Source organism: Eulemur rufifrons, chromosome 19 (assembly GCF_041146395.1).
Source record: "Eulemur rufifrons isolate Redbay chromosome 19, OSU_ERuf_1, whole genome shotgun sequence".
NCBI classification, from domain to species: domain Eukaryota; kingdom Metazoa; phylum Chordata; class Mammalia; order Primates; family Lemuridae; genus Eulemur; species Eulemur rufifrons.
Window position 1 is genome coordinate 86,033,170 of NC_091001.1, and position 27,572 is coordinate 86,060,741.

The 27,572-nt window shown below is 38.5% G+C and overlaps 1 protein-coding gene across 2 annotated transcripts in view; it reads left to right on the plus strand.

The window, feature by feature from the left end:
* The first annotated feature begins 2,910 nt into the window (after window positions 1-2,910).
* Window positions 2,911-27,572, plus strand: part of SOS1 (SOS Ras/Rac guanine nucleotide exchange factor 1) — a 127,208-nt gene continuing 102,546 nt past the window's right edge. For both annotated transcript variants that reach the window (XM_069494408.1, XM_069494409.1), the window contains exon 1: window positions 2,911-3,112. In XM_069494408.1, the coding sequence (XP_069350509.1) occupies window positions 3,026-3,112 (87 nt within the window). In that variant the 5' untranslated portion in view covers window positions 2,911-3,025. The remainder of the gene's footprint in view (window positions 3,113-27,572) is intronic.

The following is a 27,572-nucleotide window of genomic DNA, read 5'->3' on the forward strand; positions in this document are numbered from 1 at the left end:
ATGTCCTTAGCAGCAGGCAGGGTCAACTCTTCCCCAGTAGTAAAGGGCTTCTTAGCTTTAGCAATGTGGTTAGCCACTAAGAATGGAGCTCTCAGTACAGACACATTTGATGAAGTTGTAGCCTTCAATAGTTGCTTCTGTTCTTAGTATTCACATTTTTTTCTTTTGAAAAACTCTAAAGACTTGTCTTTTAATGCAAGGTGCTTGGTCTCCATGTGGTGAAGCAGTTTTGAAGGTTTCATGGCTTTGTTGGGTAGCTGGTTGCCACATATTATACAAAGTGGGCTTGGAGAATGTGAATCACCTATTGCAATGAACCCATAATTTAAGTAGGACTCTTGGTATTTTTTTTTTTTTTAATGTAGCTTTCACTTTGTTGGCAGTCTTAGAGTCTTCTACTTTCTCATGATTGAGTCTTTCCCCTTTTCAAAAAAGCTCTCCAGTGATGTTTGTTTTTTACTCATTTTTGCTAGGGTTAGCTTGTGGGCTTACCAAAACTGTGACTGTGACAAGTGAGCGGTGTGGGAAAGAGGTGTGGACGGAAGTGGTAAATAAAACAATTGGTGGGTCACACTCAAACTAAAATAAACGTCGGATTCTGACTTAAAGCCTGCCACCAGATGCAGCTTAATTGTCACTTGCCACTCACTGATAGAGTTTTGATATGAGTCTGCAAGCAATTGACTTATTGTGGTCTCTGTGCAGTCAAACCTCTCTGCTAATGATAATCTGTATTTGCAGCCACTCCCCAGCACTAGCATCACTGCCTCAGCTCCACCTCAGATCATCAGGCGTTAAAGTCTCATAAGAAGCACGCAACCTAGATCCCTCACATGCACAGTTTACAGTAGGGTTCATGCTCCTATGAGAATATAATGCCACCGTTGATCTGACAGGAGGGGGTCATCAGGCCATGATGCCAGCAATGGAGAGCGGCTGTAAGTACAGGTGAAGCTTCGCTTACTGGCCCTCCCCTCACTTCATACCATGGAGCCCAGTTCCTAACATGCCACAGATCAGTACTGGTCCATTGCCTGGGGATTGGGGACCACAGACCTAGAGGATTTATGGATGGATTTCAAAATGACATTCCAAATACTTTGAAAGTGGGGGAAATTTTTTAAATGTAAATCACGTGTGTATATTTTCAAAGGAAAGAACCTAAGACTTTTTTTTTTTTTTTTTTTTCAGCGATAGGGTCTCACTCTGTCACACAGGCTGATGTGCTTTTGTGCAATCATAGCTCACTGTAGCCTCAAACTCTTGGGCTCAAGTGATCCTACCACCTCAGCCTCCCTAGTGTCTGGGAGTACAGGTGGAAATCACCATGCTGGGCTAGAACCTACAACTTTTATCAGATTTCCAAGGAGGTCCTGTAAAGATTAAGAACCACTGCCTGAACACTTCTCATTTGTGTGATCCTGCTTATATTTCTCAAGAATAGGAGAATACAATGTAGCTTCACCCCAGGCTAGTTCTCTAGCTGTTTTCTCATCTGTGAAATGAAAACAATAGGGTTGCTATGAGGATTAAATGAGATGATACTCAAAAAGATTCGATGATAAACCGTGAAGTGCCCGCCTGAAAATGCCAGTATCATAAACAAATATTTGCATCCCTGGGATGGAGGGACAAGTTATAGATACTGTTCCTTTAGCATTCCACAAACATTCCTTAAGCGCCTATTTTGTGTAGAATCCCTGGTGGAAAAGATTTGCCTTCCAGGAGTTTATTATCTAGTCGAAAAAAAACCAAAAAAAAAAAAAAAAAAATACAAAACATGATAGAATAAATGCCCTGAGAGGGGCGTTAAGTGCAGTGCTCTGTGATCTATAGAAGAGGTTTCTATGTCAATTGAGGATAAGTCCTTATTGGAGTTCACACTTGAAGTGGGTTGGAAAGATGAACAGATTGAATGTAAAACACATACACACCAAATCAATACTACGAGTACACATTTTATTTTTGATGATGTGGAAAGACCGAATAGAGACATTGCAATCACTTCCACGAGCCAGCAAATACTGAGCAATAGGCTTCATGACCAGGGATACTATCTTTTGTCCAGTCTGTTTACTATACATTGCATGCGCTGGGCAGTCCTTATCTTCATGCTCGGGAACAAAGTACATACACCCCTTTCCGAAACGAAAGGCCCTAGGACTCCGAGAGAGGGGTAGGATCCCTCAAGGCTCGACCACACAATGGGGGGGGGGGGCTCTTTACTGTACCTCGAACCCCCCCTGCAGGCCCCACTCTGCTAGGGTTCGACATCCCAAGCCCTTTCTCCCCTCCCCTGCAGCCCCCAGGAGCGCAGCCACAGCCCTGCCGGGCGCCCTCCCTCTCCAGAGCCTCCCTGCTCCTTCAAGGGGAGCCGGAAAACCCGGAGCGAACCAGCCCAGCCCGGCGGCGCATGCTCAGTAGCGAGCAGGTTCAGTTCGCTAGTAGGAAGCTCCAGCCCTACACCGGCGTCGGCGGCGGCACCTCAGGGCAGCCAGATTCCCCAACAACGACCTCGGGCCCTTCCCCTCCCCCGCTAGACCCCCACCCCAGCTCCGCCCCGCCGGGGGCTCTAGCGTTTCGGAGTCCCAGCTGTGCGGAGCAGGCGCCGAGGCCGGAGCGTCCCTCCACACACCCTCTCACAGCGGGGCCAGGCCGGGCCCGGGAGTGCAGCCCCGGCGGGCGGGCGGGCGGCGGCCGCGGCGGAGGGCAGCCCGGGGCGGCGCCGGCGGGCCGGGGAGGGGCGGGGGGCCTGGCCCCGGGGCGGTGGTGCGGGATGCCGCCGCCTCCGGGCTGCGTTCGCTCTCCGCAGCTGGTCCCCGTGTCGGGTGGGTGGCCGGGCGCGGGCCTCGCCCCCCAGCCCCCTCGCCGGGGCTAGCCCGGCTGCGCGGCGCCCGGAGGGGGCCGGGCCGTCCGGTGGGGCCGCGGCCCTGTTCCGCGCTGCGAGCTCGCCCTCTCGCGGCTCCCCGGCCCGGCGGCCGCCGCCGCCGCCCCTCTCCCCGCCCAGAGGCGCCCCGGGGGCACCATGCAGGCGCAGCAGCTGCCGTACGAGTTTTTCAGCGAAGAGAACGCGCCCAAGTGGCGGGGGCTGCTGGTGCCTGCGCTGAAAAAGGTGAGGAGCGCGCGGGACCCCGCTCCTCGGCTGCACCCCCAGCGCGGGCGCCGGGCCGGGGCCGGGGAAGGGCTGGGGAGGCGGGGCGCGCAGGGCCGTCTTTCTTCCCGGTCTCGCCGCCTCTCGGAAAGGACCGTGCACGCTGAGAGGTTCCCCCACACTCGGCGTTGACATTCACCCGGTGTGTGGGAAGGCCTCAGGCAGCCGGGAAGAGTTTGTCCGAATGATCCAACCACCGAGAGGTTAATGTTCTGCCCTTAGATTCAGAGACAACAGTTGGAGGAGCCTCAGTTTTCAGTGGAGGTCAAAGCAGGCCACTTTTCCGCCTTCTCGGTCTCACCCCAGAGCTGCTGTCAGCCTCCGGTTTTAGGTGTCCAGTACGCCCGTTTTAGTGGCTTGAGAATGCTCTGGCCATAATGCTTGTTCTAAGTAATTGCGAGCTCGCCTGCCAGCAGGAACATGGCCTGCCTTGCTCGCCCTCAGTAATCGCTCTTCATTCTAAATTCCCCCGCACCTCCGATTAACAGGGGCTAGCTGCACATGCTAGTATTTTCAGATTTTTTTTTCTTTGAAGTTTGAGAATATTGGTACTGCTATTTCGTTTGTTGTTTAGAATTTTTAGCCTTTGTATGTTTTTTAACTTTGCCACATTGTTATCTAAAGTTACTCTTTGATCTGCGCTTTTAAATGTTTTAGTATAATTAGGAAATGTTGTTACATTTTAAAAGCTTCTAAAGCAACATTGTGACTACTAGACTATTTTTGTTTCCTTTTCTATAGAGGTTGCTTTACTCTTTTAACAATGTTTCTAAATTTCAATTTCTTGTTGCTCGAAGAATGTTTCATGCTATCTGGTTAAAATGGTTTTGCTTCTACTAAAAATTGAGATTATGTTGTACATTTTATGTTAAACATTTGTACTTTAGCATAATGTCTTAAAAGGAGTCTGATATTTCTCAAAGGCTAGCAACTTTTACTTTCCCTTTTGCCCTGTTCTCCTCCTCCCCCTCTTGGTATCTTGCAGTGGAAACTATTTGGTTTGTTAGCAGAATTTGCACATACATTTCTGATTTAAGTTACTGACTTTCTTCCTTAAGTATCTCACTAGTCACAAACATCTGTGATTAAAAAAAAAAAAAAAAACAAACAAACTAAAGAGATGCCATATACCTTGTATCTTTTACTCCTTAGAAATTGCATTAGGCTCTGTTTAGGAGTAGGAGGTCTCAGTGATGCTAGAAGCTGGTATCCTTAGGGGATAAAAGGAGACAGGAAAATTGTTTAAAAACATACAAAGGAACTCATAAAGCATTGCCAATTTGGGGTCATTTTGCTTATAAACAAAATCCCAGGGGAATCACTAAGAGACCAGCTGAGGATCCTTTGAAGTAGTGGAAAGAGCATCATAGAAGTTGGCAGACCTGGTCTAACTCTGCCACACTGGTGGGTGGCCCTTGCTGAAATCTGTCCACAGAAGCATTTTGTTTGGCTGGCACAGTGTTTTTTTTTATTTTTAAATGTAACTAGTTGCCAATATTTAAAAATGGGAGATATTACATAAAAATCTAAATTTTCAGCTTTTCTTGAAGAATAGGAAGATTGCTTAGGGCCTGTGTTCAAGCAAGGCAGTAAACTTCTGGAGGTGAGTAAATGGCTGCCCTCTTTAGATAGGGCGTGTATCTCCAATTTACCACAGTTTCCACTAGTCCTCTTGTTTACGTAAACCAGCTTTTGACTTTAGGTAGAGACACCCTAGCAGTAAAAGTGATGGGAGGAGGTAGAAGTGTACACAGTCTAGCTGATAAGTAAGGTTCTTCCAATACTTATTTATTTATTTTTGAGACTGGATCTCCCTCTGTTGCCCTGGCTTGAGTGCAGTGACACAATCATAGCTCACTGCATCCTCCAACTCCTGGGCTCAAGCGATCCTCTTGCCTCAGCCAGGTGTGTGCCACTATGCCTGGCTAATTTTTCTTATTTTTTGTAGAGACTGGGTCTAACTATGTTGCCCAGGCTGGTCTTGAACTCCTTTGCGCAAGTAATCCTCCCGCCTTAGCCTCCCAAAGTGCTGGGATTACAGGTGTGAGCCAATTCACCCAGCCAATATTTATTTAAATATCCATTAACAATGATTCTAAGCCACCTAAAACAAGCGTGAAAATACAGTATATTTCATGTCTAGGTATGCTGTTGGTAAGTCAGAACCTGCATTTTTACTTGCCTGCTGGGCATTTCATGTGGATATCTCCATATCTTGATCTCTTCCTTCAGACTTATTATTGAACTATTTGTAGATGTATCCAATTTGTGTTCTCTTAATCAAAGCTCTTTGGACATGCTGGTCCCTTCACCTGGTGGAGTGCCCTTCTTTGCCTGGCCTAACACTAATCCTTCTGAACTCACTCAACCTTTCTGAGAGAGTCCACTCAACATGGACTTTCTCAAATTATCAGGGCTGAGTCACATATCCCACTTTGTTTTCTTTTCACACTTTATCCTAGCTCTTAATGGTGAATTTTAAGTTCCCCTTTACTTGTCTCCCCCCACTAGATTGGATGCTCCTGAAAATCCAATTTTATCCTCATTTTATTCCCCATGTATACAGTGCTTGTCACCTAGTAGGCATTCAATTTGAATAAATGGGTGAGGGAATACCCAGACTAAAGCCATCACCTCCCTCTTCCTACCATGAAAAAAATTTCTTCCTGATTAATGGCTTTATTTCATTCACTGGTTCAAACTTTGGAGTCATCTCTGACTTCTCTCTTTGCATTACTGCCCACACCCAAGTAGAGCCTGTATGTTCATTCCCCTTTGACATGTTCTTCTAATCTATTTCCTCTGCCAAGTGCTATAACTGAGTCTCCTTTCCCATACTACGGTGATAGCTTCTTAACTCAGTTCACTGTCCCCCCACCCTGCCTTCTGTTTTTCAAATTTCAAAAGTTATAGTACACTTCTGAACATGTCACACTCTTATTCAGAACCATCAATGTCTTTTGAGCTCAGTATATGCTAAAGTGCACAGTTTTTAGCATGGAATTGATAGTGATTGATGATTTGGTTTCATCCTGCTTTTCTGACTGGATTGCCTATCATACTTTTTCATGTTCTTTATGGTTTAGCCAGACTGGACTGCTACTTTTCCTAAATATGCCCAGAATGTTCCACTGGATCTGTCTACTGCATCTATCAGTCTAAGTCCTATCTTGCCTATTACACACTTATATCATGCCTACCACAGACCAGGTATTGCCCTTGGCACTAAGGATAAAAAAGTAAATTACATAATCAGAAAAGACTAAATTAGAACATGATGGGAAGTGGCAGGGGATGAATCTGGAGAGATAATTGGTTTATAGGCCATTTTTTACATGTTAAGCTAAGAAATTTGAATTTTATCTTGGGGAAGATAGAAGTCACTGAGGAGTTTTAGATAGGAGAGTAACAGCAGATTTGAATTTTAGAAATTCACTTTGGCTATAGAATGGAAAATGGATTGAAAAAGAATGAGACCTGAAGTAAGGAGAAAAGTTAGAAGACTAGTTTAATAGTTCAGCCAGAGATGATATGCATTTGAATTAAGGGGGCATTAAGGATGGAAATGTGGGGAGGGATTTTATTTGAGAGGTGTTTAAAAGGCAGGATTGACAGGATGTAGTAACTCATGGAGTGATTGGGGGAATGACAAGGGAGCAGGAAGAGTTTTCTTTCTGGTTTGAGCACCTTTAGTCAGGGTGGAGAATATAAGAGGAGAAGGCTTTGGGGTAGAGAGAGGAATGGCATAAGATGATTTTTGGACATGTTGATTTAAAAGTTCTGTGGAGCTATCCAGGTGGACTTCTCTAATTGGCAATTGATTATTGGTATCTGATTTGGAACTCTTAAGTGTGTAAATAAAGCCATAAGTATAGATGAAGCCTATATCTATACAAAGACTTATACATGAATGTTCATGGCAGCTCTATTCAGTCAAAAACTAGAAACAGCTCAAATGTCCATCAACAAGTGAATGAACATACAAATTGTGTTATAGCCAAATAGTGGAATACTACTTAGCAATAGAAAGGAATAAACTATTGATGGCTGAATCTCACAATGATTGTGCTGAATGAAGGAAGCTAAATGCCATCATGGAGTGTACACATATGCTAAAATTCATCAGATTGTACAGTTTAAATATGTGCAGTTTATTATATGTCAATTGTACCTCAATGAAGGTGTTAAAAAAAAGTAGATGAGACCACTCACTGAAAATGTTTAGAGTAAGACAAATAGGGCTGTCATCAGAACTGGGGGAGAAGAGTAGAAAATAGTGTATAGGGAGAAAGCAGGGGGAAAGGAGTGATCAAAAGAGATTGAGAAGAAAGGAATTGGGCAGAAGGAATGAGACTCTAGTATATGAGAAATTGAGAGAGGAATGAGTTTCTTTTTTCGATCTTAAACCTGGCTTAAAATATAAAGAGTTTCAAGAAAGTTGTTAACTGTGTTAGGCTACAGAAAAGTCAAATAAGGTACCTAAAAAGTGTTAGGTTTGACAACTAAGAGGTCATTGGTCACTGTGTCAGAACAGTTTTAGTGTGAGGGTAAAAGATGGAAGAACATGGAAAAAGTAAGAATAGTAAGAGTAGATGATCCTCCCCCTTTTTTTAGATTATCTTTTTCTAGAAGCTTGGAAGTGAAGGAAAAAGATATAATGCTAAGGCAAGAAGGGGATTCAAGACTGGGAAAGACATTTTTGTTTCTTATTTGAAGATGACAGAAACTTGTTAAGAGCATTTGGGGAAAGAGCTGGTAGAGAATGCTGGTGAAGGTACTGAACAAGAAGAAGTGTTCAGGAACACAAGCAATGGGATTTGCCTTGAATTGTCAGATACTATTTTAATTGCTACACATATATTCTCATTTAATTCTCATAGGATACTATTGCTTCCATTTTACAGGAGAGAAAACTGATGTTTGGAAAGTTTAATTTGCCCAAGTAATTTGGTTACGGAGTTTGCATTTTTAAACAGTATGTTATGCTACCTCTGGCAGGGGTGATGACATTCTTTCTTCTGAGATGGTAGGGAGGGAGATAAAGATGGATTTGTAGATTGGGTGGCAGGGAATTCATGCTTAGTATCCTCTATTTTCATGATTAAATGAAAGGCAAGATGTTTTACATAGATTGGGGAAGGAGAAATGAGTAAGGAGTTTGAGAAGAATGATGAAGTTTTGGAATTGCTGCTGTGGAGAGTGGAGAAGGAGCCAACTGGTGTCTTAGGAAGGAATTGCTGAGCAGTGCTGAGTGTGGAGACTATAAATTTGGAGTAGGATTGGTCTGACAGTTGTGAGATTTTCTTCCAGCAGCACTTAGCAGTTCAGGTAAATGGGAAGAGAAGATAGTTGGTTGCAGGTGGAGACTAAGAAAATAGGGATATTTTAGGTGGTAGAGAGGAAGAAAGGCTATAAAGAGAGCTAATGTACTGGAAGAAAAATGAAGGCTGCATGCATTAGAAATCTCGATGAGCTAGTTAGAAGAGGACAGTAATGGGAGCAGACAGAGGATTATAATTCGGGATGATGACAATTGTCATATTTTGGAGTTTTAAGATTCCAGAGATGAGACATTTAGGAGCTCTGAAGTTGATGTGTTCAATGACTGGTTGCATGTAGGAATGATGTTGAAGTCCACAAGGATTAGGGTATGTATTGTAGTGGAGAGGAAGACTAATCAAGGAGTGTCAGTGAGGTCCAGAATAATAGCAGTAAGGATGCTTTAACCAAGTGGTATTAAAAATGGCAACTACTTCTCACCTCCTCTAGTGTATTGTTCATTACAGCTATAGATGGAATAGGAAATAACTTTGCACTTAATTTTAGAATTTTTTTGTCTTGTGATCAAGTTTTTACCCTAACATTTTATTATGAAAATTTTCAAATATACAGAAAAGTTGGAAGAATTGTACATTAAACCCCATATACCTAGATTCTATATTAACATTTTATTATGTTTGCTTTATCACATGCCTGTCCATCCCTTCCACCACCCTTCAGTCCATCTTATGTTTTGATGTATTTCAAAGTAATTTGCATACATCAGTACATTTCACCCCCAACATTTCAGCATGCATATCATTAACTAGAGTTTAGTATTTGTTTGCAGTTCTTTTGGAGGGGGGGAGTAACTTTTATCTACAATGGAATATGCACATGTTAATTGCACCATTTAATGAGTTTTGACAAATGCATATAATCCAGGTGTCTACCAAGATGTAGAACATTACCATCATTCCTAAAATTTCCCTCATGTGCCGCCTTAGTCAACTCCTGCCCCTACCTCCCAGAAGCAACCACTATTCTGATCTTTTGTCATCTCATCATAGATTAATCTTACGTGTTGTAGAACATCATGTAAATAGAATCATACAGTATGTATTTTTGGTAAAGTTTTGAGGTTGTGTTTATCAAGAATTCAGTTCTTTTTTCCATCAGATGAATATGTCACAGTTTGTTTAGCCAGTAGATGGACACCTGGGATGTTTTAAGTTTGGGGCTATTATGAATAAAGCTGCCATGAATGTTTTTATACAAGTCTTTTTGTAGACATATGTTTTCATTTCTCTTGGGTAAATGCCAGGAGAAATGGCTCATAGGATAGGTGTCTGTTTAGTTTTAAAAAAAATCTGCCAGACTTTTTCCTGAAGTGGTTGTACCATTTTGTATTCCCACCAGCAATGTATGAGAGTTCCAGTTGCTCCACATCCTTGGCAATATTTGGTGTTACGACTCTTTAGTTTTAGTCATTGTGGTGAGTTCACAATAGTATCTCGTGGTTTTAATTTGCATTACCCTGATGACTAATGATACTGAACACTTTTCGTGTTCTCATTAGCCACTTATGTATCTTCTTTTGGTCAGTGTCTGCTTAAATCTTTTGCCCATTTAAAAAATTAAAAGCCGAGTACGATGGTAGTTGTAGCTACTCAGGAGTCTGAGGCAGGAGGATTGCTTGACCACAGGAGTTTGATGCTGTCATGCCTGTGAATAGTCATTCTACTCCAGCCTGGGCAAGACCCTATTTCTTAAAAAAAAAAAAAAAATTGAGTTGTTTTTCTTTTTAGTATTGAATTATAAATGTTCTTTATATATCCTGGCTAACTGTCTTTTGTCAGATATATATTTTATGAATATTTTCTTCTAGCCTGTGGCTTGCCTATTTATTTTCTTAAGGGTGTTTTTTTGATGAGCAGAAGTTTTTAATATTGGTAGAGTCAAATATAGCCGTTTTTTCTTTTAAGGTTATTGCTCTCTGTGTCTAAGAACACTTTGCCTGCCACCAAATCATGAGGATATTTTCCTAATGTTTTCTTCTAAAAGTTTTATAGTTTTAGCTTTTACATGCTCTGTGGTCCATTTCAAGTTAATTGTTGTGTATGATATAAGGTAGGAATTGAGATTCATTTGTTTTTCATGCTAATATCTAGTTATTTCAGATTTGCTGAAGAGACCTTCCTTTCCCTGTTGGGTTGTTGGTATTTTATGAAAATTACATGATTTGTTTTTGTGTGGATATATACATTCAGCCCTCTGAATTTGTGGATTCAACCAACCATTGAAAATATTTGAGGGAAAAAAAATTGTGTCTATACTGAACATGTACAGACTTTTGGGGGGGGTCATTATTCCCTGAACAATACAGTGTAACAATTATTTACATAGCATTTACATTGTATAAGTAATCTAGAGATAGTATACAGGAGGATGTGCATAGGTTCTATGCAAATACAATAACATTTTATGTTAGCGACTTGAGCATCTGCAAATTTTGGTATCTGAGGGAGGTCCTGGAACCAATCCCCCATAGATACCAAGGGATGACTACATACACGCGCGCGCGCGCACACACACACACACACACACACACCCCATATCTGTGTCTGTCTATCTATAGGTTTATTTCTAGGCTGTCCATTCTATTTCATTGATCTATTTGTTGCTTACTATAGATTTATAGTAAGTCTTGAAGTTAGGTAATATAAGTACTCCAATTGGTTCTTTTGAAATATTGTTTTAGTATTTCTAGATCTTTTTGAATGTTAAAGCCACTTTTCATTCCTGGGATAATAAATCATGGCAGACAGTATTTTATTGAGTTCCTGCTATGTGCCACTATTCTAGGCACTATAATTTACATACTTATCTCTGTTTCACTCATTGACTTTTCAAGGTGATAATATCCCAGTTTTACAGCTGAGGAAATGAATTTTCAGAGGGCAAATTGCTCAAAATCTTACAAGGAGTAGAATCAGGATTTGAACTTAATCTGTCTAGCTTCAAAGACAACTCTTTCCACTATACCGTGTTGCCTCCTTTGAGTAGGAAATGTAGTGCAGTGCAATGGTGTTCTAATTGCCCTGTACCTTAGATTTTAGGGAAGAAGTGCCTCAGGAGAGAGGGAGGCTGAATGAACAAGGCTTTGAAACCCCCTACTTTTATTTGTATTTATTTATTTTTTTAAAGACAGTCTCGCTCTGTAACCCAGGCTGGAGTATAGTGGCACCATCATAGCTTACTGTAATCACTCATTATAACCTCAAATTCCTTGGCTCAAGCCATCCTCCTGCCTCTGCCTTCTGAATAGCTGGTACTGCAGTGTGCACTACCATGCCCAGCTAATTTTTTAAACATTTTTTGTAGAGATGGGGTCTCACTATGTTGCCAAGGCTGGTCTCAAACTCCTGGCCTCAAGAGACTCTCCCAAAGTGCTGGGATTACAGGTGTGAGCCACCATGCCCTGCCAAAATCCCCTACTTTTAGCTGAGGAGCAGCCCTTTTACATATTGGAGCTCTGTATGAGATTTCATTTGGGGAAATAAAGGGGGTTCTGCATAAAAATGTAAGAATTTTAAAGGCACTAGTTAATGGAAAGATAGCACAGATTGTAAAGAATGGGCTGAGGAGTAATGGTCTTGGAATTGTGATGGCAGCTAGGAGACTATCCTTGTCTGCTTATGTTTGGGAGTGATGGAAGTGACATTTTAAATGGAAATGGGAGTTAGCCACCTAAGAATTCACAGGAGGAAATTTCAAGGATTTGTGGTAGCTTGGAGGTTAAGAGGAAGTCTGTATTTTAGGAATCTGAATAGCTGGAGTCTGGAGTGTGGGGCCAAATCTTGTGAACCAAATTATTACATTTTATCTTGTGAGCAGTGGGGAGCAACTGGAGCTTTTTAAGCAGGGAACAGGCAAATATGAATTTTGAAGGAACACTGTCAGCTCTGAGGAACATAGATTAAATAGAGACTGAACTACAGGCAGGAAAGCCAGTTAGAATTTTGTAGCAATTCATGGAAGGGATGGTGATGGTCTTGACTAGGGCAGTAGCTGTAGAGAAAGAGAAAATAGACAAAATTTTAGAGAGATTTAGAGGTAGATTGAGCAGAGTGGTGAGAGAGGAGTCAAAGAGGATTCCCAGGTTTCTGACTGAGGGATCTAAGTGCTGATGGTGATAATAGAGGGAATTCTGGGAGAGGATCCTGTTTGGAGGGAACTAAGAAACCATCAGTACTCTGGGGATGAGAAGATATGAGAGAATTGTGATAGGAGGGATTTATACTTTGGGGAGATAGACAAGTATTTTTTGTTGCACTGTCCTTGGTAATTACAGGCAGATACAGCTTAAAGGCTCTGATGATGATTGCTTTCAAAATACATTTCAGATGCCACCTCCTTTGAATGCATCTCTTCGTATCCTTAGTACCTTATACCTCAATTTTAGCCCTTAATGGCAATTTTCCTTTTAAAGTTTTGTTTGCATCTGTGGTTTCTCTCCTCTTCTAGGTTGGGGGTTCCTTGAGGGTAAGAATAGGGTCCTACTTAGCTTTGTAGTCTTTGTATTGCTTAGCATATTTCTCCTGTATAGCAAGTGCTCAGTATATATTTGTTGAATTGCATGTGGTTCTTTCTCTTCAAGAATACACTACTAACGCGTTAGGTAGGTCTTAGTCGAGATCTTCACCAGTCAAAAGGCATTGAAATTGTCACGTTCAGTGTGTTCTATTTTAGCAAATAGGGAAGCAAATACTATATTTTAGAACTAGTTCATTTAAAATGGCTAATTTAAAAAAAAAAAAGTGTGATGCTTCCAAGGAAGTCTTTGTCATTGTGTTAGTCCAGGTACTCTTAGAAGCAGATGCCAAAATAGGATTAGGCATGTATGAAACTTATTAGGGGAAATGCTTGTGAGGGAAAAAGGGGAAGGAGACAGGGACAGTTGTCAGACTGTGATGCAAGTCTGACTCCAAGTGAAGAAGAGAGGTAAGGGAAGAAGGAACTTTGGGTGAAAGTGTCTTAGACTGCAGTGCAATACTAAAGAAAGTTTGCCAAGGCCTCAGGAAGTCTTTGAGTAAAAATTGCCTATCATAAGAATTCCACGTCTCTCAGGAATAGGCCTGCCTTAGTATGCTTGCCATGCTCAGTCAGTGATTGGGAGGAGCCAGTGAGGAGCGTGGCCTCAGCACAAACACAATGATGGATTTCAGAGTGCAGCTGCCAGGGCCCTCAGTCAATTATGCTCCCCTGTAGTCAGAGATCTGAGAAGGCTTATTCTCATGGCCAGCCAAGGTCATCTCTGTGGCTATGAATTGCCTGATTTGGGATAAATTAATTTTTCCCCACTTAAAGTGGGTAATTTCTTCCAAAACAAAAACAAAACTCCTTATACAAAAAAAAAAAAAAGATGTCTTGGTAAATTCTCAAAAGTCAAAAACTTAGTTTTCAATGAAATTAATGGTATACAGTTTGCTTCAGTAGCTAAGCATTTGAATTTTGTATGTTATATTCAATGTGTATATAAATAAATCTTTAATGTACAAACCCACAAACCAAACAGTGACACAAAAGAAAATTTAAATTGGTACCCAAAATTATTGCTATAGAAACTAGTGAACCAGGAGTATTTCAGGCAAACCAGCAGTAAGTACCCTGAGTTGTCCAACTATGCAGCCACAAGGATGACTCTTTGTTGATTTTCCTTTCTAGTCTGGGCTACCTCATAGGGACAAACAAAAATCTGTAAATGAAATTCCTCATAAAGTCAAATTCTGGTAATTTCCCATCGGAGTTGGGGGTGGGGGGGATATACATGGGAGAAAAGAATTTAAAATTTTGGTTTTATGGATCCTGAATTACTCAAATGTTATTTTAAAAACAGGTATTTTTAAACTGTAACAAGAAGATGATTTGAGGAGTCTAATGCTAATTTCATGTTGATTTTTACTAATTTGATTTTATTCACCAAATTAGTTGAGTACTTACTGTACAGCAGGCATTATGGATATAAAATTTAAAAATTGTTGCTTTTATAAAACTTACATGTGTTGATTAAAAAAATTTATAATCTGCCCATATGTGCTAAAGCAGCCCAACTGCAAATGGGATCAATCTTAGTATATAGAAAGTACATATTTATATTATTTTAATTTATATTTAAAAATAAACAAGTCCTGAGAATAAAAAAACAATTTGTTTTTAATAAATGTAGACTTTTTATAATAAACTAACTGAAATTTTAGTTATTCTTTTATAATTCCCCAAATAATTATTTTGTATGTATGGCTCAGTGACTTGTAATGGAATACACTTACTGATAATTATATTCACAGCTGTTTTTTTAAGGATTTTGGTAGGATTCTGATTTCTATACATATATTTAATAACTTTTTCTTTGAATTTTTTATTGTGGTAAAAATACATATAAAACATTAAATTTGCTATTTTAACCATTTTTCAGTGTATAATTCAGTGTCATTAATTACATTCACAATGTAATACTAATTCACAATTACTACTATCTATTTTCAAACTTTCAAAACTTTTTCATTATACCAAATAGAAACTCTGTATACATTAAGCAATAACTTCCTACTTCCCTCTCTCCCAGCCCCTCGTAACCTCTAATCTACTTTCAGTCTCTATCAATTTGCCTATTCTAGATACTTCATATAAGTGGAATCATAAAATATTTGTATTTTTATGTCTGCTTGCTTTCACTTAGCATGTTTTCAAGGTTCATCCATGTTATAACATGTACCAGAATTTCATTATTTTTTAAGGCTGAATATTCCATTTTATTAATATGTATATACCACATTCTGTTTATCCATTTACCTGTTAATGTTCACGTGGATACTTTGTACCTTTTGACTAACGTGAATAATGCTACAGTGAACATTGGCATACAAGTGTCATTTGAGTCCCTATTTGCAATTCTTTTGGGTCTGTATCTTGGAATGGAATTGCTGTGTCGTTTGGTAATTGCTGTGGCTGGCTTTTGGAGGAACTGCCATACTGTTTTCCACAAACCCTGCAGCATTTTACATTCCTACCAGCAATGAACATAGATAAGTTTTTTCACCTTCTTGCCTATACTTGTTATTTTCTTTTCTTTTTTTTTTTTTTTAATTCCATCCTCGGCAGGGTGAAATGGTATCTTATTGTGCTTTCGGTTTGCATTTTCCTGATGAATAATGATCTTGACCATCTTTTCATGTGCTTATTGGCCATTTGTGTATTGCCTTTAGAGAAATGCCTATTTATTCATTGCCCATTTTTTAATTTGGTTGTTTTTATTTTTGATGTTGAATTTTAGGAGATCCTTATTATATGTTGATATGAGACCCTTATCAGATAGATGATTTGCAAATATTTTTTCTCATTCACACCCAACCAAAATGTTGTCTTTTTTAATTTGTTGATAAAAACTCTTGATGAACAATATTTTTTGATTTTGTTGAAGTCCAATTTATTTTTGTTTGATTGTTAGTGATTTTGATGTCATATCTAAGAATCCATTGCCAAATCTAAGGTGATGAAAATGTACCTCTATGTTTTCTTCTAAGAGGTTTATGGTTTTAAGCTCTTGTATTTGGTCATTGATGCATTTTGAGTTAGTTTTTGTGTTTGGTGTGAGTTGGGGGTCCAACTGCATTCTTCTGCATGTGGAAATCCATTTGTCCCTGCATAATTTGTTGAAGAGACTATTCTTTCCACATTGAGCGGACTTGGCACCCTTGCCAAAAATCAATTGGCCATAGATGTATGGGTTTATTTCTGGACTCTCAATCCTATTCTGTTGGTCTATAGGTCTGTCCTTAGGCCAGTACCATGCTATTTTGACAACTGTAGCATTGCAGTAAGTTTTGAAATCAGAAAGTGTGAGTCTTCCAATTTTTTTTCATGATTGTTTTGACTCTTCAGGACCTCTTGAAATTCCATATGAATTTGAGGATCAGCATTTCCATTTCTGCAGAAAGGATTTTGTAGTGGGGTGCAGTGGCTCATGCTTGTAATCTTAGCACTTTGGGAGGCCAAGGCAGGAGGATCACTTGAGGCCTGGACAGGAGTTGGAGATCAGCCTGGGCAACATAGTGAGACCCAGTATCTACACATAAAAATTTTTTTAAAAATTAGCTGGGTGTGGTAGCATGTGCCTATAATTTCAGCTACTCAGGAAACTGAGGCGGAGGGATCACAGGAGCCAGGCAATTTGAGGTTACAGTGAGGTATGATTGCACCACTTCACTCCAGTCTGGCTGATAGAGTGAGGCTCTCTTTTTTTTTTTTTTTTGAGACAGAGTCTCACTCTGTTGCCCAGGCTAGAGTGAGTGCCGTGGCGTCAGCCTAGCTCACAGCAACCTCAAACTCCTGAGCTCAAGCGATCCTCCTGTCTCAGCCTCCCGAGTAGCTGGGACTACAGGCATGCACCACCATGCCCGGCTAATTTTTTTTTCTATATATATTTTTAGCTGTCCATATAATTTCTTTCTATTTTTAGTAGAGATGGGGTCTCGCTCTTGCTCAGGCTGGTCTCGAACTCCTGAGCTCAAACGATCCGCCCACCTCGGCCTCCCAGAGAGCTAGGATTACAGGCGTGAGCCACCGCGCCCGGCCAAGGCTCTCTTAAAAAAAAAAAAAAAAGGGGGGGATTTTGGGATTTTTGTAAGGATTGCATTGACTCTATAGATTGCTTTGGGTAGTATAGCAATCTTGACAATATTAAGTCTTCCTACCCATGAACACAAGATGGTTTTTCATTTATTTGGCTCATCTTTGATTTTCTATAGCAATGTTTTGTAGCTTTCAGGGTAAAACTCACTTCCTTGGTTAAATCTATCTCTAGGTATTTTATTCTTTTAGATGTTGTTATTCTTTTAGATGCTAAATGAGATTGTGTTCCTGATTTCCTTTTCAGATTATTCATTGAAGGTGTATAGCAACACAACTACTTTTTGTGTGTTGATTTTGTAACCTGCAAATTTGCTGCATTAATTTAATATTAACTCTAGTAACTTTCTTGTGGATTCTTTGAGATTTTTCTATTAATATATGTAGGATTATGTTATTGGCAAACAGAAATAGTTTTATTTCTTCCTTTTCAATTTGGATGCCTTTTCTTTTTCTTGTCTAATTGCTCTGGCTAGAACTTCTATTACGGTGTTTGGAGAGAAGTGAAAGTTGGTATCCTTGTTCCTGATCTTAGAGGGAAAGTTTTTAGACTTTCCCTATTGAGTATGATGTTAGATGTAGGTTTTTCATAGATGTCTTTTATCATGTTGAGGAAATTCCCTTCTATTCCTAGCTTTCTGAATGTTTTTATCATGAAAGGGTGTTGGATTTTGTCAAATGCTTTTTGAGTTAATTGAGAGATTATGTGTTTTTCCCCACCTTAATTCTATTATTGTGATATATTACATTGATTCCTGCGTGCATGCACACACATGTACATTGAACCACCTTTACAATTCTGGAATAAATCCCACTTGGTCAAGGTGTATAATCTTTTTAATGTGCTGTTACATTCAGTTTGCTAATATTTTCTTGAGGATTTTTCCAGGTATAGTCGTAAAGGATGTTAGTCTATAATTTCGTTTTCTTCTGATGCCTTTATCTAGCTTTGGTATCAAGGTAATGCTGGCCTCATAGAATGACTTTAGGAAGTGTTCTTTCCTCTTCTGTTTGTTGGAAGAGTTCAAGAGGGGTTGCTATTAATTCTTTAAATGTTTGGTAGAATTCACCAGTGAAGCCATCTGGTCCTGGACTTTTCTTTGTTGGGAGGTTTTTGATTACTAACTCAATCTCATTACTTGTTATAGCTTTGTTGAGACTTTTTATTTCTTCTGAGTCTGTTTAGGTAATTTGTATGTTTGTAGGAATCTGTCCCCATATTCTATATTATCTAGTTTGTTGGTGTATAGTTGTTTATTTTATTTGCTTATAATCTGTTTTATATCTGTAAGGCTGGTAGCATTGTCCCCACTTTCATTTCTGATTTTAGTTATGTATTCTCTCTTTTTTCCTTAGGCTAACGTCTTTTCAATTTTGTTGATTTTTTTTTTTTAAACCAACTTTTGGTTTCATTGATTCTGTTTTTCATGTTATTTATCTCTGCTCTAATATTTTATCATTCCCTTCCTTCTGCTAACTTTAGATTTAGTTTACTCATCTTTTTGTAGAACCTCAGGGTGTAAAGTTTGCTATTGATTTGAGGTCTTTCTTCTTTTTAACGCAGACATTTATAGCTATAAATTTCCATTTGAGCACTACCTTTGCTGTATCCCATACGTTTTAGTATATTGTGTTTTTCTTTAAGTATTGGTCTCCAAGTATTTTCTAATTTTTCCTGTGATTTCTTCTTTGACCCATTCAATATTTAAGAGTGTATTGTTTAATTTCTACATATTTTGAATTTTCCAGTTTTCTTTCTATTTATTTATTTTTTTTAAGAGACAAGGTCTTGCTCTGTGCCCAGGCTGCAGTGCAGTGGCACAATCATAGCTCACTGCCACCTCAAACTCCTGGGCTCAAGAGATCCTCCTGCCTCAGCCTCCTGAGTAGCTGAGACCATAGGCTTGTACCACCACACCAGGCTAATTTTTTTTTTTTTTTTTGTAGAAGCACAGTCTCACTATGTTGTCCAGGCTGATCTCATACTCCTGGCCTGAAGTGATCCTCCTACATTGGCCTCCCAAAGTGCTGGGGTTATAGGCATGAACTACTATGCCTGGCCTGTTATTGATTTCTAGCCTCATTTCATCATGGTCAGAAAAGATAATTATTTTTTATGAATTTTCCTTTTAAATCCTGTAGGAAATAAAAAGTGGAGTCATGGACCAAATATACAATAATACTAGCTTTTATATTTGGCAATGTACTTATGTTTACTGGAGACCTTTATTTTTTCACATGGCTTTGAGTTACTGTTTAGTGTCCTTTCATTTCAACCTGAAGGGCTCTCTTTAACATTTCATGTTGGGCAGGTCTAATAGCAACAGACTCCCTCAGCTTTTGTTTATCTGAGAATGTCCTTGTACCTAATTTTGAAGGAGAGTTTTGCCAGATTTGAAGGATTTTCTTGGTTGACAGTGTTTTCTTTCTGCATGTTAAGTATGCGATCTCATTGTGTTCTGGCATCCATGATTTCTGATGAGAAATCAGCTATTAATCTTATCGGGGATCCCTATAGGTGAAGAGTTGCTTCTCTCTTGCTGCTTTCAAGATTCTCCCTTTGTTTTTTAGCATTTAGCAGTTTGGTTATAATATGTCTTGGTGTGAATCTCCTGGAATTTATTCTACTTGGAGTTCATTGAATTCCTTGGATTTGTAGATTTATATCTTTCATCATATTTGGGATATTTTCAGGCATTATTTCTGTAGTTTGAGCTACCATTAAGATGGTAAAACTGTGTCAATAGTTTAGGTGCATACTTTGATTAATTGTACTTCTTGTTTGAGATATAACAAACTATACTTTTGATTTGAAATCAGACACTTCATATTTAATGACCTAATGTTCTTTCTGTCCTTTTCTTCTTTTTCTATGACTCTTCATAATGCATGTTTTGGTCCACTCTATGTTGTTCCACAGGTCCCTGAGAGTCTATTCACTCTTCATTCTTTCTTCTGTCTGCTCCTCAGACTCAACCATTTTAATTGTCCCATCTTTAAGTCCAGTGGTTCTTCCTTTTGCCTGCTTAAATCTGCTGTTAAATCCTTCTAGGGATTTTTTTTTTTCATTTCAGTTATTGTACTTTTCAGTTTCAGAACTTTTGTTTGGTTTCTTCTTATAATTCCTATCTCTTTATTGATAGTCTCATTTTGTTCATATGTCATTTTCCTGATTTAATTGTTTTTCCACGTTTTCTTGTTTTGTTTTTAATGTCTTAGTTTTTTTTTTTTTTTTTAGTATATTCAAGGTAGATGTTTTAAAGTCTTTGTCTAGTTAATCTAATGTCTGGACTTCCTCTGGGACATTTCTGTCAATTTTGTTCCTTTGAATGGGAACATTGCTGCTTCTTTGTATGCCATGTGATTTTTCTTGTTTTTGAAAACTGAATATTTGAATATTATGTGGTAACTCTTAAAGTCAAATTTTTCCTTTTCCACAGTGTTTGTTGTTTTGTTTTGTTTTAATTGCTGAAAGCTTTAGTAGTCTTTCCCAAGCTATTTTTTTCAAAGACTGTTTTTTGTTGTGTGCAGTCACTGAAGTCTCTATTCTTAGCTTGTATTCTGTTAGAGTTTTGACAGAGATTTCCTTGAGCACCAGGAGCTAAAAAACAAAACACAAAACAACAAACACCTCTCTCGTTGATTGGCTTTGTGGTGGGGCACTCCTGGAACATTCATATTACAATTATACTTCCATTTAAATTATGCCTTTGCAATGACTTGTGCCTGTAATCCCAACTACCTGGGAGGCTGAGGCAGGAAGATTGCTTGAGGCCAGGAGTTCTAGCCTGAGCAAAACAGCAAGACCCCGTAGAAAAATTAGCTGAGCATGGTGGCATGTGCCTGTAGTCTCAGCTAATCAGGAGGCTGAGGCAGGAGGATTGCTTCAGCCCAAGCATTTGAAGTTGCAGTGAGCTGTGATGACACCACTGCACTCTGCCCTAGGCAATAGAGCGAAACTTTGTTTAAAAAAAAAAAAATTTAGGCCGGGCGCGGTGGCTCACGCCTGTAATCCTAGCACTCTGGGAGGCCGAGGTGGGCGGATCGTTTGAGCTCAGGAGTTCAAGACCAGCCTGAGCAAGAGCGAGACCCCATCTCTACTAAAAAAAATAGAAAGAAATTATATGGACAGCTAAAAATATATATAGAAAAAATTAGCCGGGCATGGTTGATGCATGCCTGTAGTCCCAGCTACTCCGGAGGCTGAGACAGGAGGATCGCTTGAGCTCAGGAGTTTGAGGTTGCTGTGAGCTAGGCTGACGCCATGGCACTCACTCTAGCCTAGGCAACAGAGTGAGACTCTGTCTCAAAAAAAAAAAAAAAAAAAAATTTAAACCTGTTTATTAAATATAAATAAATTATTTAACATTATACTCATAAAATCACACTTACCTTTGGGAAGGTTTAAGCATCATATTTATATGCATTAGTTTATTCAGGGTGCCTTTCTCTTACTGTGTATAAACTGAAATCATACCTGTTTGTGAGAGATTGAGTCTTAGTGGTTGTCAAGAAGGACAATAGGTAACTTAAGCACATGCAATGTATTTTGGAAAGGACAAGGCTTTTTGGGGGGCGGGGGTTGTGGTGGGGCATTTAGGGCACTACTACAAGAAAGAAAGACTTAAAGAGGAAGGTGGAAACATCGAAGATGAAATTTACATAGTTGGAAATTTTGACTGAAGTCACCTTATATATTGGTAAGGGGAAGAAAATGAAATGTTCTTACTGTTGTTTGTTTTTGTTTTTTGTCCACAGAATTTCCTGCTCTCAATTCCTAGAATTTAGGTTGCTACCTTAAACTGTGATTTTACTATATCATTTCATTAAATAGACTTTTCTGAGATCCTGAGGATTTATTCTCCATTTATAACATTACTTCTATGGGAAAATGTGTTCTGAGTGTCAGACAAATAATCTCTTGGAGTAGCAATCAGTTTATAAGTTTGAAATTATTTTTAAAGGATATATTCTATCAGAAAGTCTTAGCATTTTAACAGTTTACTTATTAAATTTACATAACATCTTTATTTGATATTGTATACTAAAGTGCTTTTAATTGTATTGCTGCTTTATACTATTACACTCATCAACTTTTAAACTCATCAACTTTTGCTATTTAAACTCATCAACTTTTAATATTAGCAAATTTCAGAAAATGCAATTATATTTACAAGCTCATTTCAGTCTCATTTTGGTATTTTTTCAAATGTTCTTCATATTTAATTTTTTTGGTTCAGCAAATATACTTTTCAGTATTGAATAGTGACAAATATAAAAAGTACCCTTTTTAAATTAAAAACTTTTAACACTTTAAAAAAATTATTTTGTTTTTATTTAGATAATACATTCACAAAATTCAAAACTGAAAAGATACAAAAGATTATATGATGTAAATCCTTTTTCCCACCCCTCTCCTCCACTCTTGCATTCCACCGAGGAGCAACCAATTTCCAAGTTTCTTGTGTTTTTATCCCGGAGATTTTTGTATGATAGATAAGTATCTGTGTGTGTATATTTTTTCCTGTTTTTTTTTTCTTTTGTACATCTTCATTTGCACTTTGTTCCCCTCTGCTTTCTAGTATATATTGGAGAGCATAACAGTTATGACCACCCTCATTCTTTTCTATGGCTTCATGGTATTGTTTGGTTGTACATAGTATATTGAACTAGTCTCTTAATGAGAAATATTGAGTTAATTTTCTTTCTTTTTCTAATGTAAACCCTGTTGTAGTGAAAACTTGGATATATGTCATATCACACATGTGAGAAATGTCTCTTCATGTCTCTTGTCCATTTTCTAATTGGATTGTTTGCTTTTTTGACTGTTGACTTTTGAGAGTTCTTTATATATTCTAGATACTAGTCCTTTGTTGATTATGTGGTTTGGAGACACTTTCTCCCACTCTGTAGCTTGTCTTTTTGTCCTCTTCTTGGGGTCCCTTTTTAAACAGAAGTGGTACTTTTTAATACTAACAAAAAAAAAACTTAAATGAAAACCCAATATATAAGGATCACAAAAATGATTTTTATTTATTTATTTTGTACAGGCAGTGAGAAGAATCAAGCTGCCTCTTACTGTTACCTGGTGGTACCTGGAGTACCTCTGGGAAGCCCTCAGCTTTGTGTTCATAATTTGAAAACCCTTGCTTCCTGTGGGCTGCTGGTAATTAATTAAAAGCAATAAATTATTCTGAAATGTGTTGAGCATTTTATGAAGGACACATACTGCCAGTTTATTTTCTGGTTTTTAGAAGTATTAATATGTTTTAAAAATCTCCTTATATTTGTAATATAAATGTTGCCTTGTCAGAAGTTTCAACATTCGGAACAAATTTTGTTCGTTTTTAAATAAACATAATTCAAACCAGGCTAAGTTAGGATGGGTGCCCAGAATGCTGTCAGGATGCATATATAAAGTTTATTTTCTAGTTGTTCAACAGTTGATTTAGGAATCCTAATGAAACTACTTTTGCAGCTAATATATATATATTTTTTTTTCTTCATATCTCCTTGCGTTATTCTTTCTTTTTTATTTTGGTAAGAGCTTTATTGAAATATAATATAACTTATCAAACAACCCACCCTTTTTGGGTTGTATATTTAAGGTATACAACATGATGTTTTGGTGTATACATACACAGAAAGTGAAATGACTACTATAGTCAAGCAAGTTATATCCATTGTCTCACCTTTTTTGTGTGTGGTAAGAGCATGTAAAATCTCTTAGCAAATTTTCAGTATGGGATTCTAATTATTAACTATAGCTCTCATGCTGTATATTAGATCTCTAGGCTTATTCATCCTACATAATTGCAAGTTTGTACCCTATGTCCTATATCTTTCCATTTCCTACCCCTCTTTGCCCCTGGTAACCACTGTTCTTCTCTATTTCTATTATATGTATTCAGCTTTTTTTAGATTCCATATATAAGTGATATCATGAAGTATATTCTTTCTATGTCTGGCATATTTTACTTAGTTATAATGATAATGTTCTCCAGGTTCATCTATGGTTGTTGCAAATGGCAATATCTCCTTTTTCAAGGCTGAGTATTGTTCCACTGTGTGTATCACAATTTCCTTATCCATTTATCAATAAATAGACACATTGTTTCCATATCTTGGCTATTGCAAATAATGCTACAGTGAACACAGTAGCACAGGTATCTCAGTGAGTTGCTGATTTCATTTCCTTTGAGCTGTGGTCTCCAACCCCTGGGCTGCAGAACTTTGCCGCACCCCCATGCCTCCCAAGTCATTGAAAAAATTGTCTTCCATGAAACTGGTCCCTGGTGCCAAAAAGGTTGGGGACCACTGCCTTTGAGTGACTACCCAGCAGAAGGATTGCTTCTGGTAGTTCTATTTTTAATTTTTCAAGGAACCTCCATACTGTTTTCTGTAATGGCTGTACTAATTTACATTCCCACCAACAGTCTACAAGGTTTCCCTTTTTTTTCAAACCCTCGCCAACACTTGCTATCTCGTTTTTTTGATAATAGCGATTCTGACCACTGCAGTTTTGATTGTATTTGCCTGATGATTAGTGATGTTGAGCACCTTTTCATACCTGTTGGCTATTTGTATTCTTTCTTTGGAAAAAAGTCTTTGCCCATTTTTAATTGGGTTATTTATGGGGTTTATGTATTTATTTATTTATTTTGCTATTGAGTTGTGTGCATGCCTTATGTATTTTAGATGTTAACTTCTTATCAGATACATGGTTTATAAATATTTTCTTCCAATCCCTAGGCTGCCTTTTCATTTTGTTGATTCCTTTCTTGTGCAGAAGCTTTTTACTGTGATGTAATCCAACTTGTTTATTTTTGCTTTTGTTGCCTGAGCTTTTGATATGGTATCCAACAATAAATACCAAGGCATTATCAAGGAGTAGTATTACACTATACAATTTAGTACTCTTTAGTATATTCATGGAGCTGTGCAACCTTCACCATAATCAATTTTAGATCATTTTCACCTCAAAAAGAACTCCGTACCCTTTAGCTATCATTCTTCAAACCTCCAGCCCCAGGCAACCATTAATCTCTTTTTTGTCTTTATAGTTTTTGTCTATTCAGGACATTTCATATAAATGGAATCATATATAGCTTTTTTCACTTAGCAAAATGTTTTCAAGGTTCATCCATATTTTATCATGTATTAGTACTTCATTCTGTTTTATGTCTACACAATAATACTCCATTGTGTAGACATACTACATTTTGTTTATCCATTTGTTTATATTATAGATGGACATTTGGGTTATTTCTACCTATTGGCTAATAAGAATAATACTGCTATAAACATTAGTGTACCAGCTTTTTTTTTTTTTTTTTTTAAAGAGATGGGGTCTTCCTATGTTGTCCAGGCTGGACTTGAACTCCTGGATTCAAGGAATCTTTCCACCTCACCCTCCCAAGTAGCTGGGATTACAGGTGTGTACCACCACATCTGGCATTTGTGCACAAGTTTTTGAGTAGACAATATTTTCATGTCTCTTGGAGTGGAATTGCTGGGCTTTATGATAAATTTATGTTTAATTGTTTGAGGAGTTGCCAGACTATTTTCCAAAGTGGCCGCACCATTTTACATTCCCACCAACAGTGTGTAAAAGTTCCGATTTCTCCACATTCTCACCAACACTATTATCTTTGATTCTAGTCATCCTAGTGAGTATGAAGTGCTATCTCACTGTGGTTTTCACTTGTAGCTCCCTAATAATTAATGATGAGCATTTTTTCATGTGCATATTGAACATTTGTATATATCATTTTGAGAAATATCTGTTCAGATCTTTTGTCTCTTTTAAAATTGGGTTACTTGTCTTTTTATTGTTGAGTTGTAGGAGTTCTTTATATATTCTGAATACAAGGTCCTTATCAGATTTATGAATTGCAAATATTTTTTCCCATTATGTGAACTAGACTCCTCTTACAAATATGGTATCATGATTAATAAAGAATAGTTAATTTTAAAGCTTATGTAGACATTTGATTTCCAATAAGTAAAAATGTTTAGCACTTAAACTGTTTTAATTAAGGGTTAAGAGTTAACTTCAAGGTCTTGTGACTTAGATCAGCAGTCCTCAACCTTTTTGGTGGCACCAGGGCCTGGTTTCATGGAAGACAGTTTATCCACGGATGGTGGGGGTGGTTTCAGGATGATTCAAGCATATTACATTTATTGTATACTTTATTATTACATTATACTATATTAATATAATGAAGTAATTACACAGCTCACCATAATGCAGAATCAGTGGGAGCCCTGAATTTGTTTTCTTGCAACTAGACAGTCTCATCTGGGGATGATGAGAGACAGTGACACCCAAAGTGTGTTGCTTATGTCCAGTCTACTCTGTAATCTTGTTTTGGTTGCTGTCACTGCAGAAAACCCTGCCTCACAAAAACAGGATGTTGGAAATGGAAGCAGGCTTTTCAGTGCTTTTGTGGCAATCTCAGGATATTCTGCCTTGACTTTAATCCAGAACATATGGAGATTTGATGTTGTCTCAAATATTCTATTAAGGCCACTATCACTTGCAGTCTCAGGCAGTTGATCCCCTTCTAGCACAGACAAAGTCGATTCACCTGGTTTAATCACAAATGGGTCACATATCGAATCCTTCCCAGTTCGGGGGTCTTTTGTGATTGGGAGGTAATGCTCAAACTGTTTTGAAAGCTGAGATAGGTGATTGTGCACCAGTTGGGAGAAAGAAGGCCCTGGTTCAGTCTCTTTCAAAATTTCTGCTGATATTTGAAACTTGTCAAAAATCCCAATGTTCATTTGTTTCCCCCATGATTCCAGTTTGGTTTTCAATGCAGCCACTTCATCTGCTGACTTGAACACAGTTGTCATTCTTCCCTGAAGTGACAGATTGAGTTCGTTGAGCAGGTTGAATATGTCACACAAATAAGCAAGTTTTGTGACCCCTTCTGCGTCATTGAAATCTCCTGTCAATGGTCACCGTTTTTTAAAAGAAATCTTTCGAGTGACTCTTGTAAGTCAAAAACTCTGGCCTGTGATCTACCTTCAGAAAGCCATTTCATTTCTTTGTATAAGAGAAGATGTGTGTGCTCTGCGTCCATCTCCTCACAGAGCTGCGGGAATAGACGTGAGTGAAGGGCATGTGCTTTAATGTGGCTGATAATTTTAATCACATCCTGCAAAACGTTATTTAGTTCAGGTGACATTTTTCGGCTAGCCAGCATTTTTCTGTGGATGACACATTGGATAGACTCACATTCAGAAGTGACCTCCTTGATCTGAGTAGTGAAACCAGAAAGCCATCCAGTCATGGCAGCCACTCCATCCACGCATATACTGACACAAATGACCAATTCAGTTTTCCTGATCTGTAATCATTCAAAGACGTGAATAGCTCTGCAGCTGTGGTGTTGGTTGGCAGCAAAAGTGCATGTAACATATCCTCATGCACATCCTCCTGAAAAATATATTGCACAAAAACAAG